Source organism: Salmo trutta, chromosome 3, assembly GCF_901001165.1.
Source record: "Salmo trutta chromosome 3, fSalTru1.1, whole genome shotgun sequence".
In the NCBI taxonomy this organism is placed as follows: domain Eukaryota; kingdom Metazoa; phylum Chordata; class Actinopteri; order Salmoniformes; family Salmonidae; genus Salmo; species Salmo trutta.
Window position 1 is genome coordinate 59,500,693 of NC_042959.1, and position 15,225 is coordinate 59,515,917.

Consider the following 15,225-nt stretch of genomic DNA (forward strand, 5'->3'; position numbering starts at 1 on the left):
TCAGGTAGGCACACACAGGAACTCAGATGAACTCACATGCCCGCCCGCCCGCCCGCCCGCCCACATGCACAAACACACACGCACGCACGCACGCACGTACGCACGCACGCACACACACACACACACACACACACACACACACACACACACACACACACACACACACACACACAGTCACACACAAAATCAATATATGAGCACAGCTGCAGAGAAAGATAGCCACACACTGTAAGAGAGATCCCCTAACTCACCAGGTTGCCCATACAGTTGAGTTGTGGAACAGACCAGACCCATTTTGGATGACTGTTGGGTATAAAATAAAGTCTAGGGTCCCGCAAAAGTGTGCCACACAGATGACACGTAACATTCTACAAAAAAGGGTTCCAAAAGGGTTCTTCAGCTGTCCTCATAGGTAGAACCCTTTTGGGTTCCATGTAGAACCCTCTTTGGAAAGGGTTTTTACATAGAACCCAAAATAGTTTCACGTAGAACTAAAAGAGTACTACCTGGAACCAAAAAGGGTTCTTCAAAGGAATATCCTATGGGGACAGCTGAAGAACCCATTAACCCCTACATGTATTAAAAAAAAAACACACACATAATGATATATCAAATGTATATTTAACCTCTTCATTTAACATTCATAGTAATTAACTAAAAAAAACTAAAAAATATTAGTGTTTATCAGTAAAGTACTTTGGAACCCACCCTGTTACAATGTTCCAAGAGGAAGCTGTCAATAAAGCTTTTATAAACAAACATGGCGGCGCACATGGAGGCGTGAGCTATGACAACAGGAGCACGACTTTACGTGCGCAATAACATTGTTAATCTGATATAGATAATGGTTCATGATAAAAGTCATATCGCTTAATGCAAGGATTTGGAAATTGAACACAGTGAGTAACTTCAAACCCTGTGATCAAAGCTATTTTTTAACAGACGTTCAACAATGCATCTAGCTTACAAATGTCACTAGCTAGCTAATGTGGCTGTCAGTGTCATGTCAAGAATGGATAGCTCGAGTCGCGATCTAACTTAGCTAGCTAGCTATGTTTCTTATTAACTGTATTCGTGATTCATTTCTTGAATAACTAACAAGCACATAACATTATTATCTTACACAAATGCTAATGTATTTACCCTATGTGAACTTGGAATAACGTGATTTGCATCGCCTGAATCTCTCTAGGTGTATGCAAGGCTCTCCATGGTAAAGATATGGCATTCACAAGGGTCAATGTAACCATAGAAACATCTCATCCTCTATCTCTCTCTCCTACACACTCTCATACGCACAGACACAACCTTGTTTATGTCTCTTTCTCTCTATATATCTCTCTCTGCTCTAGCTGGAGGATAGTGTGTTTGTGGCATTGCACTGATCTCCCATAGAGACTATAGAGTAGCTCGGCTACAGCAGAGCAGATGTCTCTATGGTTTGAGTGGGTGTTTTAGGAGAATGAATGCTGCTGGCAGGTGAGCGAGCGACACTTGCTCTACAGTCTGCAGACAATCATAATTTCAAATGTTAAAGTATTATTGACTTGGTTGTGCATGAAAGATACTGACATATACTGTTTGTGCATGTGGTGATGTTTTTGTGATTTGTTTGATATATTTGGAGGTACTAAACATTTAGTTGAATTCTCAAAGATAGATAACTTATGTGAAACCAACTCCTTCAAGTTATCCATACAGTGAGGGAAAAAAGTATTTGATCCCCTGCTGATTTTGTACGTTTGCCCACTGACAAAGAAATGATCAGTCTATCATTTTAATGGTAGGTTTATTTGAACAGTGAGAGACAGAATAACAACAACAAAAAATCCAGAAAAACACGTCAAAAATGTTAGAAATTGATTTGCATTTTAATGAGGGAAATAAGTATTTGACCCCTCTGCAAAACATGACTTAGTACTTGGTGGCAAAACCCATGTTGGCAATCACAGAGGTCAGACGTTTCTTGTAGTTGGCCACCAGGTTTGCACACATCTCAGGAGGGATTTTGTCCCACTCCTCTTTGCAGATCTTCTCAAAGTCATTAAGGTTTCGAGGCTGACGTTTGGCAACTCGAACCTTCAGCTCCCTCCACAGATTTTCTATGGGATTAAGGTCTGGAGACTGGCTCGGCCACTCCAGGACCTTAATGTGCTTCTTCTTGAGCCACTCCTTTGTTGCCTTGGCTGTGTGTTTTGGGTCATTGTCATGCTGGAATACCCATCCACGACCCATGTTCAATGCCCTGGCTGAGGGAAGGAGGTTCTCACCCAAGATTTGACGGTACATGGCCCCATCCATCGTCCCTTTGATGCGGTGAAGTTGTCCTGTCCCCTTAGCAGAAAAACACCCCCTAAGCACAATGTTTTCACCTCCATGTTTGACGGTGGGGATGGTGTTCTTGGGGTCATAGGCAGCATTCCTCCTCCTCCAAACACGGCAAGTTGAGTTGATGCCAAAGAGCTCCATTTTGGTCTCATCTGACCACAACACTTTCACCCAGTTCAAATCAAATCAAATCAAATTTATTTATATAGCCCTTCGTACATCAGCTGAAATCTCAAAGTGCTGTACAGAAACCCAGCCTAAAACCCCAAACAGCAAGCAATGCATGTGAAAGAAGCACGGTGGCTGGGAAAAACTCCCTAGGAAAAACTCCTGAGAAAGGCCAAAAACCTAGGAAGAAACCTAGAGAGGAACCAGGCTATGAGGGGTGGCCAGTCCTCTTCTGGCTGTGCCGGGTGGATATTATAACAGAACATGGTCAAGATGTTAAAATGTTCGTAAATGACCAGCATGGTCAAATAATAATAATCATAGTAATTGTCGAGGGTGCAACAAGCACGTCCGGTGAACAGGTCAGGGTTCCGTAGCCGCAGGCAGAACAGTTGAAACTGGAGCAGCAGCATGGCCAGGTGGACTGGGGACAGCAAGGAGTCATCATGCCAGGTAGTCCTAGGGCTCAGGTCCTCCGAGAGAAAGAAAGAAAGAAAGAGAGAATTAGAGAGAGCATATTTACATTCACACAGGACACTGGATAAGACAAGAGAATACTCCAGATGTAACAGACTGACCCTAGCCCCCCGACACATAAACTACTGCAGCATAAATACTGGAGGCTGAGACAGGAGGGATCAGAAGACACTGTGGCCCCATCCGATGATACCCCCGGACAGGGCCAAACAGGCAGGATATAACCCCACCCACTTTGCCAAAGCACAGCCCCCACACCACTAGAGGGATATCTACAACCACCAACTTACCGTCCGAAGACAAGGCCGAGTATAGCCCACAAGGATGTCCGCCACTGCACAACCCAAGGGGGGGGCGCCAACCCAGACAGGAAGACCACGTCAGTGGCTCAACCTACTCAAGTGACGCACCCCTCCCATGGACGGCATGGAAGAACACCAGTAAGTCAGTGACTCAGCCCCTGTAAAAGGGTTAGAGGCAGAGAATCCCAGTGGGAAGAGGGGAACCGACAAGGCAGAGACAGCAAGGGCGGTTCGTTGCTCCAGCCTTTCCGTTCACCTTCACACTCCTGGGCCAGACTATACTTAATCATAGGACCTACTGAAGAGATAAGTCTTCAGTAAAGACTTAAAGGTTGAGACTGAGTCTGCGTCTCTCACATGGGTAGGCAGACCATTCCATAAAAATGGAGCTCTATAGGAGAAAGCCCTACCTCCAGCCGTTTGCTTAGAAATTCTAGGGACAATTAGGAGGCCTGCGTCTTGTGACCGTAGCGTACGTGTAGGTATGTACGGCAGGACCAAATCGGAAAGATAGGTAGGAGCAAGCCCATGTAATGCTTTGTAGGTTAGCAGTAAAACCTTGAAATCAGCCCTTGCCTTAACAGGAAGCCAGTGTAGGGAAGCTAGCACTGGAGTAATATGATCAAATTTTTTGGTTCTAGTCAGGATTCTAGCAGCCGTATTTAGCACTAACTGAAGTTTGTTTAGTGCTTTATCCGGGTAGCTGGAAAGTAGAGCATTGCAGTAGTCGAGCCTAGAAGTAACAAAAGCATGGATTAATTTTTCTGCGTCATTTTTGGACAGAAAGTTTCTGATTTTTGCAATGTTACGTAGATGGAAAAAAGCTGTCCTTGAAGCAGTCTTGATATGTTCTTCAAAAGAGAGATCAGGGTCCAGAGTAACGCCGAGGTCCTTCACAGTTTTATTTGAGACGACTGTACAACCATCCAGATTAATTGTCAGATTCAACAGAAGATCTCTTTGTTTCTTGGGACCTAGGACAAGCATCTCTGTTTTGTCCGAGTTTAAAAGTAGAAAATTTGCAGCCATCCACTTCCTTATGTCTGAAACACAGGCTTCTAGCGAGGGCAATTTTGGGGCTTCACCATGTTTCATTGAAATGTACAGCTGTGTGTCGTCCGCATAGCAGTGAAATTTAACATTATGTTTTCGAATGACATCCCCAAGAGGTAAAATATATAGTGAAAACAATAGTGGTCCTAGAACGGAACCTTGAGGAACACCGAAATTTACAATTGATTTGTCAGAGGACGAACCATTCACAGAGACAAACTGATATCTTTCCGACAGATAAGATCTAAACCAGGCCAGAACTTGTCCATGTAGACCAATTTGGGTTTCCAATCTCTCCAAAAGAATGTGGTGATCGATGGTATCAAAAGCGGCACTAAGATCTAGGAGCACGAGGACAGATGCAGAGCCTCGGTCTGACGTCATTAAAAGGTCATTTACCACCTTCACAAGTGCAGTCTCAGTGCTATGATGGGGTCTAAAACCAGACTGAAGCGTTTCGTATACATTGTTTGTCTTCAGGAAGGCAGTGAGTTGCTGCGCAACAACTTTTTCTAAAATTTTTGAGAGGAATGGAAGATTCGATATAGGCCGATAGTTTTTTATAATTTCTGGGTCAAGATTCGGCTTTTTCAAGAGAGGCTTTATTACTGCCACTTTTAGTGAGCTTGGTACACATCCGGTGGATAGAGAGCCGTTTATTATGTTCAACATAGGAGGGCCAAGCACAGGAAGCAGCTCTTTCAGTAGTTTAGTTGGAATAGGGTCCAGTATGCAGCTTGAGGGTTTGGAGGCCATGATTATTTTCATCATTGTGTCAAGAGATATAGTACTAAAACACTTTAGTATCTCCCTTGAGCCAAGGTCCTGGCAGAGTTGTGCAGACTCTGGACAATGAAGCCCTGGAGGAATACCCAGATTTAAAGATGAGTCCGTAATTTGCTTTCTAATGATCATGATCTTTTCCTCAAAAAAGTTCATAAATTTATTACTGCTGAAGTGAAAGCCATCCTCCATTTGCGAATGCTGCTTTTTAGTTAGCTTTGCGACAGTGTCAAAAAGAAATTTCGGATTGTTCTTATTTTCCTCAATTAAGTTGGAAAAATAGGATGATCGTGCAGCAGTGAGGGCTCTTCGATACTGCACGGTACTGTCTTTCCAAGCTAGTCGGAAGACTTCCAGTTTAGTGTGGCGCCATTTCCGTTCCAATTTTCTGGAAGCTTGCTTCAGAGCTCGTGTATTTTCTGTATACCAGGGAGCTAGTTTCTTATGACAGATGTTTTTAATTTTTAGGGGTGCAACTGCATCTAGGGTATTGCGCAAGGTTGAATTGAGTTCCTCGGTTAGGTGGTTAACTGATTCTTGTCCTCTGACGTCCTTGGGTAGGCAGAGGGAGTCTGGAAGGGCATCAAGGAATCTTTGGGTTGTCTGAGAATTTATAGCACGACTTTTAATCTTCCTTGGTTGGGGTCTGAGCAGATTATTTGTTGCAATTGTAAACGCAATAAAATGGTGGTCCGATAATCCAGGATTATGAGGAAAAACATTAAGATCCACAACATTTATTCCATGGGACAAAACTAGGTCCAGAGTATGACTGTGGCAGTGAGTAGGTCCAGAGACATGTTGGACAAAACCCACTGAGTCGATGATGGCTCCGAAAGCCTTTTGGAGTGGGTCTGTGGACTTTTCCATGTGAATGTTAAAGTCACCAAAAATTAGAATATTATCTGCTATGACTACAAGATCCGATAGGAATTCAGGGAACTCAGTAAGGAACACTGCATATGGCCCAGGAGGCCTGTAAACAGTAGCTATAAAAAGTGATTGAGTAGGCTGCATAGATTTCATGACTAGAAGCTCAAAAGACGAAAACGTCATTGTTTTTTTTTTTGTAAATTGAAATTTGCTATCGTAAATGTTAGCAACACCTCCGCCTTTGCCGGATGCACGGGGGGTTTGGTCACTAGTGTAACCAGGGGGTGAGGCCTCATTTAACACAGTAAATTCATCAGGCTTAAGCCATGTTTCAGTCAGGCCAATCACATCAAGATTATGATCAGTGATTAGTTCATTGACTATAACTGCCTTGGAAGTGAGGGATCTAACATTAAGTAACCCAATTTTGAGATGTGAAGTATCACAATCTCTTTCAATAATGGCAGGAATGGAGGAGGTCTTTATACTAGTAAGATTACTGAAGCGAACACCGCCATTTTTAATTTTGCCCAACCAAGATCGAGGCACAGACACGGTCTCAATGGGGAAAGCTGAGCTGACTACGCTAACTGTGCTAGTGGCAGACTCCACTAAGCTGGCAGGCTGGCTAACAGCCTGTTGCCTGGCCTGCACCCTATTTCATTGTGGAGCTAGAGGAGTTAGAGCCCTGTCTATGTTCGTAGATAAGATGAGAGCACCCCTCCAGCTAGGATGGAGTCCGTCACTCCTCAGCAGGCCAGGCTTGGTCCTGTTTGTGGGTGAATCCCAGAAAGAGGGCCAGTTATCTACAAATTCTATCTTTTGGGAGGGGCAGAAAACAGTTTTCTGCCCTCTGAATCATTCAGATGTTCATTGGCAAACTTCAGACGGGCATGTATATGTGCTTTCTTGAGCAGGGGGACCTTGCGGGCGCTGCAGGATTTCAGTCCTTCACGGCGTAGTGTGTTACCAATTGTTTTCTTGGTGACTATGGTCCCAGCTGCCTTGAGATCATTGACAAGATCCTCCCGTGTAGTTCTGGGCTGATTCCTCACCGTTCTCATGATCATTGCAACTCCACGAGGTGAGATCTTGCATGGAGCCCCAGGCCGAGGGAGATTGACAGTTGTTTTGTGTTTCTTCCATTTGCGAATAATCGCACCAACTGTTGTCACCTTCTCACCAAGCTGCTTGGCGATGGTCTTGTAGCCCATTCCAGCCTTGTGTAGGTCTACAATTTTGTCCCTGACATCCTTGGAGAGCTCTTTGGTCTTGGCCATGGTGGAGAGTTTGGAATCTGATTGATTGATTGCTTCTGTGGACGGGTGTCTTTTATACAGGTAACAAGCTGAGATTAGGAGCACTCCCTTTAAGAGTGTGCTCCTAATCTCAGCTCGTTACCTGTATAAAAGACACCTGGGAGCCAGACATCTTTCTGATTGAGAGGGGGTCAAATACTTATTTCCCTCATTAAAATGCAAATCAATTTAGAACATTTTTGACATGCGTTTTTCTGGATTTTTTTGTTATTATTCTGTCTCTCACTGTTCAAATAAACCTACCATTAAAATTATAGACTGATCATTTCTTTGTCAGTGGGCAAACGTACAAAATCAGCAGGGGATCAAATACTTTTTTCCCTCACTGTATCAGTAGGCTTAAAGATACACTCAATGAATCAGTGTGTCACCTTCTGCATAGATATGGACGAGCTAACTACCACTAGGCTATAGGCTCTTTAGAGAAGTTCCCAGGGGGTCCCTTCATAGGCACAGCCCACCAGCTCAGGGATATAGTCTAGCATACTGTATAGAGTGAGAACCACTCGCTGTCTTCTATGGCAGTCTTGCAATGAGGATTTAGTGACTAGGAAAATACTCTATTACTAGAGGGCCTTGACTTATATGCTGTGTGGGATGGAACACTTCTTGGTAATTATTTTCATGACGTGTCATGTCAGCAGCATCTGTGTCACTTGAGTGTCTATGTGTGAGTGTGTCCTCTGTTCCCAAGGTTGTTGTGTTGTTATTATTATAATAATATAGGCTAAATCTATCTAAATCACTTTTTGACAGCATCACTTTGGATTTAAACAACTTTCTATACTTGTTTGCCCGGCATGGCAGAAGTGGATAGAAAGTAGTATTGGGCAGTTTCCAGATTTTCATACTGTCCTTCTCTCACCCCGGAATATATGTTTATTTCTAGATATATACAGTACCAGTCAAAAGTTTGGACACAACTATTCATTCCTGGGTTTTTCTATATTTTTACTATTTTCTACATTGTAGAATAATAATGAAGACATCAGGACTATGAAATAACACATATGGAATCATGTGGTAACCAAAAAAGTGTTAAACAAATCAATATTTGTATATTTTATATTTGAGATTCTTCAAAGTAGCCACCCTTTGCCTTGATGAGAGCTTTGTACACTCTTGGCATTCTCTCAACCAGCTTCATGAGGTAGTCACCTGGAATGCATTTCAATTAACAGGTGTGCCTTGTTAAATAGTGGAATTTGTTTCTTTAATGCGTTTGAGCCAATCATTTGTGTTGTGACAAGGTACGGGTGGTATACAGAAGATAGCCCTATTTGGTAAAAGACTAAGTCCATATTATGGCAAGAACAGCTCAAATAAGCAAAGAGAAACGACAGTCCATTATTACTTTAAGACATGAAGGTCAGTCAATGCGGAAAATTTCAAGAACATTGAAAGTTTCTTCCAAGTACAGTCGCAAAAACCATCAAGCGCAATGATAAAACTGGCTCTCATGAGGACCGCCACAGGAAAGGAAGACCCAGAGTTACCTCTGCTGCAGAGGATAAGTTCATTAGTTAACTGCAGCTCAGAAATTGTAGGCCAAATAAATGCTTCACAGAGTTCAAGTAACGGACACATCTCAACATCAACTGTTCAGAGGAGACTGTGTGAATCAGGCCTTCATGGTCGATCTGCTGCAAATAAACCACTACTAAAGGACACCAATAATAAGAAGAAACTTGTTTGGGCAAAGAAACATGAGCAATGGACATTAGACCAGTGGAAATCTGTCTTTTTGTCTGATGAGTACACATTTTCAATGTTTGGTTCCAACCGCTGTGTCTATGTGAGAAGCAGAGTAGGTGAACCGATGATCTCCGCATGTGTGGGTCCCACCGTGAAGCATGGAGGAGGAGGTGTGATGGTGTGGGGGTGCTTTGCTGGTGACACTATCTGTGATTTATTTCAAATTCAAGGCACACTTAACCAGCATGGCAACCACAGCATTCTGCAGTGATACCATGCCATCTGGTTTGCGCCTAGTGGGACTATCATTTGTTTTTCAACAGGACAATGACCCAAAACACACCTCCAGGCTGTGTAAGGGCTATTTGACCAGGAAGGAGAGTGATTGAGTGCTGCATCAGATGACCTGGCCTCCACAATCACCCAACCTCAACCCAATTGAGATGGTTTGGGATGAGTTGGAGTGAAGGAAAAGCAGCCAACAAGTGATCAGCATATGTGGTAACTCCTTCAAGACTGTTGGAAAAGCATTCCAGGTGAATCTGGTTGAGAGAATGCCAAGAGGGTGCAAAGCTGTCATCAAGGCAAAGGGTGGCTACTTTGAAGAATTTGTTTAACACTTTTGTGGTTACTACATGATTTGATATGTGTTATTTCATAGTTTTGATGTCTTCAGTATTATTCTACAATGTTGAAAATAGTAAAAAAAAAAATAAGAAAAACCCTTGAATGAGTAGGTGTGTCCAAGCTTTTGACAAGTACTGTATATATTTATGCAAATGTAACATCAATTGTAATAAAACACGTAAACTCAGATTTCGAAAAATTATAATTGCATATGTTGAAGGTTAGACCCTATTTCACACCATCCTGAGGTTTTTGTGTTGTTCTTGCCATCTGTTTAGACACAAAATGCACGGTGGGTCTCATTTCAATCATATAAATATAATTCCTAGAATGGACCTATCCCTTCAGACCACTGCAATTTGGCTGGTACACCATTGACATTTTAAATAAAATAAAAATGTTAACATCTAATTACTACCACAATGATGACTGCCAGTCCACCCACCGTCGAATGTCAACTTAAATGGTCATGGCTATTCTGTTTATATTTCTATGAGTTTAATAGGTTTTCTATGGAGGATTGACAGTATAATATAAAACAACTGATATTTCCATTCAAGTCAAAATTCTCTGATGTGTGGGACCTCCAACCATCTCTGTGGTACCATTTGAAAGTTTAAAATAGATTTTATACCCATTTTAGTAAATGTATCAGCCAAAACATGACACCCACCCCTTTATCCAAGAGAATGTTTTCTCAACCGATAGCAGGCACAACACAAAACCCTAAGATTATGTCAAATAGAGTCTAAGCTACAACATATGTGAATATGAAAAAATATAAATAATACATATAAAATTAAAAAAATCTCAGACATTATAAAATTATTTGACAACCCTGTTTGTAAGCTTTTAAATTTGATCAACCTAGTTTATCTTTTACAGTGACGTAGACATGGATTTCTCATGGTATGGTGGGGTATGCAAAATGAGTCAACTTTGAGTACATTCAGGTGCAAAAAGTCACTTTCTGAGCACTTCTACAATGGGCAAATATGTATGGAAGATATCGTTCAAATCAAAAGGAGTGCTGTCAAAAAGTGATTGAATTCAAATGGATTTACCTTATATCTTGTTGGGTTACCTTGGCAACTGTGTGTGTGTGCCTTTTTTCAGCAAAGTTTTTGCCTTATTTTTTATTTATTTTTTATTTATTTCACCTTTATTTAACCAGGTAGGCAAGTTGAGAACAAGTTCTCATTTACAATTGCGACCTGGCCAAGATAAAGCAAAGCAGTTCGACAACATACAAAAACACAGAGTTACACATGGAGTAAAACAACATACAATCAATGATGCAGTAGAAAAAAATAAGACTATATACAATGTGAGCAAATGATGTGAGATAAGGGAGGTAAAGGCAAAAAAGGCCATGGTGGCAAAGTAAATAAAGTATAGCAAGAAAAACACTGGAATGGTAGATTTGTAGTTTGAAGAAAGTTCAAAGTTCAAATATAAATAATATGGTGCAAAGGAGCAAAATAAATAAATACAGTAGGGGAAGAGGTAGTAGTTTGGGCTAAATTATAGATGGGCTATGTACAGGTGCAGTGATCTGTGAGCTGCTCTGACAGCTGGTGCTTAAAGCTAGTGAGGGAGATAAGTGTTTCGAGTTTCAGAGATTTTTGTAGTTCGTTCCAGTCATTGGCAGCAGAGAACTGGAAGGAGAGACGACCAAAGGAGGAGTTGGCTTTAGGGGTGACCAGAGAGATATACCTGCTGGAGCGCGTGCTACCTGTGGGTGCTGCTATGGTGACCAGTGAGCGGAGATAAGGGGGGACTTTACCTAGCAGGGTCTTGTAGATGACCTGGAGCCAATGTGTTTGGCGACGATTATGAAGCGAAGGCCAGCCAACGAGAGCTTACAGGTCGCAGTGGTCGGTAGTATATGGGGCTTTGGTGACAAAACGGATGGCACTGTGATAGACTGCATCCAGCTTGTTGAGTAGGGTATTGGAGGCTATTTTGTAAATTACATCGCCGAAGTCGAGGATTGGTAGGATGGTCAGTTTTACGAGGGTATGTTTGGCAGCATGAGTGAAGGATGCTTTGTTGCGAAATAGGAAGCCAATTCTAGATTTCACTTTGGATTGGAGATGATTGATGTGAGTCTGGAAGGAGAGTTTACAGTCTAACCAGACACCTAGGTATTTGTAGTTGTCCACAAATTCTAAGTTAGAACCGTCCAGAGAAGTGATGCTGGACAGGCGGGCAGGTGCAGGCAGCGATCGGTTGAAGAGGATGCATTTAGTTTTACTTGTGTTTAGGAGCAGTTGGAGACCACGGAAGGAGAGTTGAATGGCATTGAAGCTCGTCTGGAGGGTTGTTAACACAGTGTCCAAAGAAGGGCCAGAAGTATACAGAATGGTGTCGTCTGCGTAGAGGTGGATCAGAGATTCACCAGCAGCAAGAGCGACATCATTTATGTATACAGAGAAAAGAGTTGGCCCAAGAATTGAACCCTGTGGTACCCCCATAGAGACTGCCAGAGGTCCAGACAGTAGGCCCTCCGATTTGACACACTGAACTCTGTCAGAGAAGTAGTTGGTGAACCAGGCGACGCAATCGTTTGAGAAACCAAGGCTACTGAGTCTGCCGATGAGGATGTGGTGATTAACAGAGTCAAAAGCTTTGGCCAGGTCAATGAATACGGCAGCACAGTATTGTTTCTTATCGATGGCGGTTACGATGTCGTTTAGGACCTTGAGTGTGGCTGAGGTGCACCCATGACCAGCTCTGAAACCAGATTGCATAGCGGAGAGGGTGCGGTGGGATTCGAAATGGTCGGTAATCTGTTTGTTGACTTGGCTTTCGAAGACCTTAGAAAGGCAGGGTAGGATGCATATAGGTCTGTAGAAATTTGGGTCAAGAGTGTCACCTTTGAAGAGGGGGATGACAGCAGCTGCTTTCCAATCTATGGGAATCTCAGACGACACGAGAGGTTGAACAGGCTAGTAATAGGGGTTGCAATAATTTCGGCAGATAATTTTAGAAAGAAAGGGTCCAGATTGTCAAGCCCAGCTGATTTGTAGGGGTCCAGATTTTGCAGCTCTTTCAGAACATCAGCTGAATGGATTTGGGAGAAGGAGAAATGGGGGAGGCTTGGGCGAGTAGCTGTGGGGGGTGCAGTGCTGTTGAATGCAGTAGGGGTAATTAGGTGGAAAGCATGGCCAGCCGTAGAAAAATGCTTATTGAAATTCTCAATTATAGTGGGCTTATCGGTGGTGACAGAGTTTCCTATCCTCAGTGCAGTGGGCAGTTGGGACGAGGTGTTCTTATTCTCCATGGACTTTACAATGTCCCAGAACTTTTTAGAGTTTGAGTTGCACGAAGCAAATTTCTGTTTGAAAAAGCTAGCCTTGGCGTTTCTAACTGCCTGTGTGTATTGGTTTCTAACTTCCCTAAAAAGTTGCATATCGCGGGGGCAGTTCGATGTTAATGCAGAATGCCACAGGATATTTTTGTGTTGGTTAAGGGCAGTCAGGTCTGGGGAGAACCAAGGGCTATATCTGTTCCTGGTTCTAAATTTCTTGAAAGGGGCATGCTTATTTAAGAGGGAGAGGAAGGCATTTAAAAAAAATACTGACGGGATGAGGTCAATATCCTTCCAGGATACCAGGGCCAGGTCGATTAGAAAGGCTTGCTCGTTGAAATGTTTCAGGGAGCGTTTGACAGTGATGAGTGGAGGTTGTTTGACCGCTGACCCATTACGGGTGCAGGCAATGAGGCAGTGATCGCTGAGATCTTGGTTGAAAACAGCAGAGGTGTATTTAGAGGGCACGTTGGTTAGGATGATATCTATGAGGGTGCCAGTGTTTGCGGCTTTGGGGCTGTACCTGGTGGGTTCATTAATAATTTGTGTGAGATTGAGGGCATCAAGCTTGGATTGTAGGATGGCTGGGGTGTTAAGCATGTCCCAGTTTAGGTCACCTAGTAGCACGAGCTCTGAAGATAGATGGGGGGCAATCAGTTCACATATGGTGTCCAGAGCACAGCTAGGGGCCGAGGGGGGTCTATAGCAGGCGGCAACGGTGAGAGACTTGTTTTTGGAGAGGTGGATTTTTAAAAGTAGAAGTTCAAATTGTTTGGGTACAGACCTGGATAGCAGGACAGAACTCTGCAGGTTATCTCTGCAGTAGATTGCAACACCGCCCCCTTTGGTCGTTCTATCTTGTCTGAAAACGTTGTAGTTAGGGATGAAGATTTCAGAGTTTTTGGTGGACTTCCTAAGCCAAGATTCAGACACAGCTATGTGACCTGATGCCTTCAGGTGTTATTGAACATCTATTACTGTGTTAATGAACAGGTATTACTCAACAACTATTGTTAACCAGAATCAAACTCCAGACTGTTATTTTCATCCTGTTCCTAGCAGCCTATTTTCCTTAAGAATGGGTACAAGCTGACTGAGGCTTTGGCTGCAGCTTCTGTGTGCTCTGCTGTCTTTTCTTGTGAGCAGAGCACTGACTAATAGAACTGTGTCCTGTTACCTAGGTAACAGAGCCATGCAGATGGCAGCGTACAGAGTGTCTCTCTGCCCGCATGGCAGTGGCCTGTTCAGGTTGGGGTTGGGGCGACCCAGGTCCAGGGCTGACCGTGCCCCCCTGCCCCGCCTCCTCTCCCCCTGCCCCAGAGACGGGGCTCGGACCCTGTTCAGCGAGACAGGGGTCTGGGACAGGGACTATAAAGCGGACACCAGACGCAGGGTGGAGCAGTGGTGGCACCCCCGTATCATGGAGCAGTGGAGGAGGGATACGCTGGAGGAGGTGAGTTGGCAGCAATTCTTAAGTTCTCTCTTTGCTTTCTGTTGGCCCTTAGTAGAGACTTCTGGGAAAGATTGTCAGATTAATATTTTAAAACACCCCTGGCTTTAGTTCCAACTATAATCTAGCCTAATATTCAACCATACTCTGGTAATTAAGCATCCTTCAGAATTACCATAGTCATCATGGGACATTAGTACCTGGGCCTATTGCTATGTTTATTAACTCAACAAAAAAAGATAAGTCCCTTTTTCAGGTCCCTGTATTTTAAAGATAATTTGTAAAAATCCAAATAACTTCACAGATCTTCATTGTAAAGGGTTTTAACACTGTTTCCCATGCTTGTTCATTGAACCATAAACAATTAATGAACATGCACCTGTGGAACGGTCGTTAAGACTCTAACAGCTTACAGACGGTAGGCAATTAAGGTCACAGTTATGAAAACTTAGGACACTAAAGAGGCCTCTCTACTGACTCTGAAAAACACCAAAAGAAGGATACCCAGGGTCCCTGCTCATCTGCGTGAATGTGCCTTAGGCATGCTGGAAGGAGGCATGAGGACTGCAGATGTGGCCAGGGCAATAAATTGCAATGTCCATACTGTGAGACGCCTAAACCAGCGCCACAAGGAGACAGGACGGACAGCTGATCATCCTCGCAGTTTCAGACCACGTGTAACAACACCTGCACAGGATCGGTACATCCGAACATCACACCTGCGGGACAGGTACAGGATGGCAACAACAACTGCCCGAGTTTCACCAGGAATGCACAATCCCTCTATCAGTGCTCAGACTGTCCGCAATAAGCTGAGAGAGGCTGGACTGAGGGCTT

General features: G+C 43.4%; 1 protein-coding gene across 1 annotated transcript in view; it reads left to right on the forward strand.

Moving 5' to 3' along the window:
- Window positions 1-735: 735 nt before the first annotated feature.
- The window catches only part of lars2 (leucyl-tRNA synthetase 2, mitochondrial), a 50,106-nt gene continuing 35,616 nt past the window's right edge, over window positions 736-15,225 (forward strand). Inside the window, exons 1-2 of the mRNA XM_029743515.1 lie at window positions 736-899; window positions 14,120-14,391. Coding sequence (XP_029599375.1) covers window positions 14,131-14,391 — 261 coding nt within the window. The 5' untranslated portion in view covers window positions 736-899; window positions 14,120-14,130. The remainder of the gene's footprint in view (window positions 900-14,119; window positions 14,392-15,225) is intronic.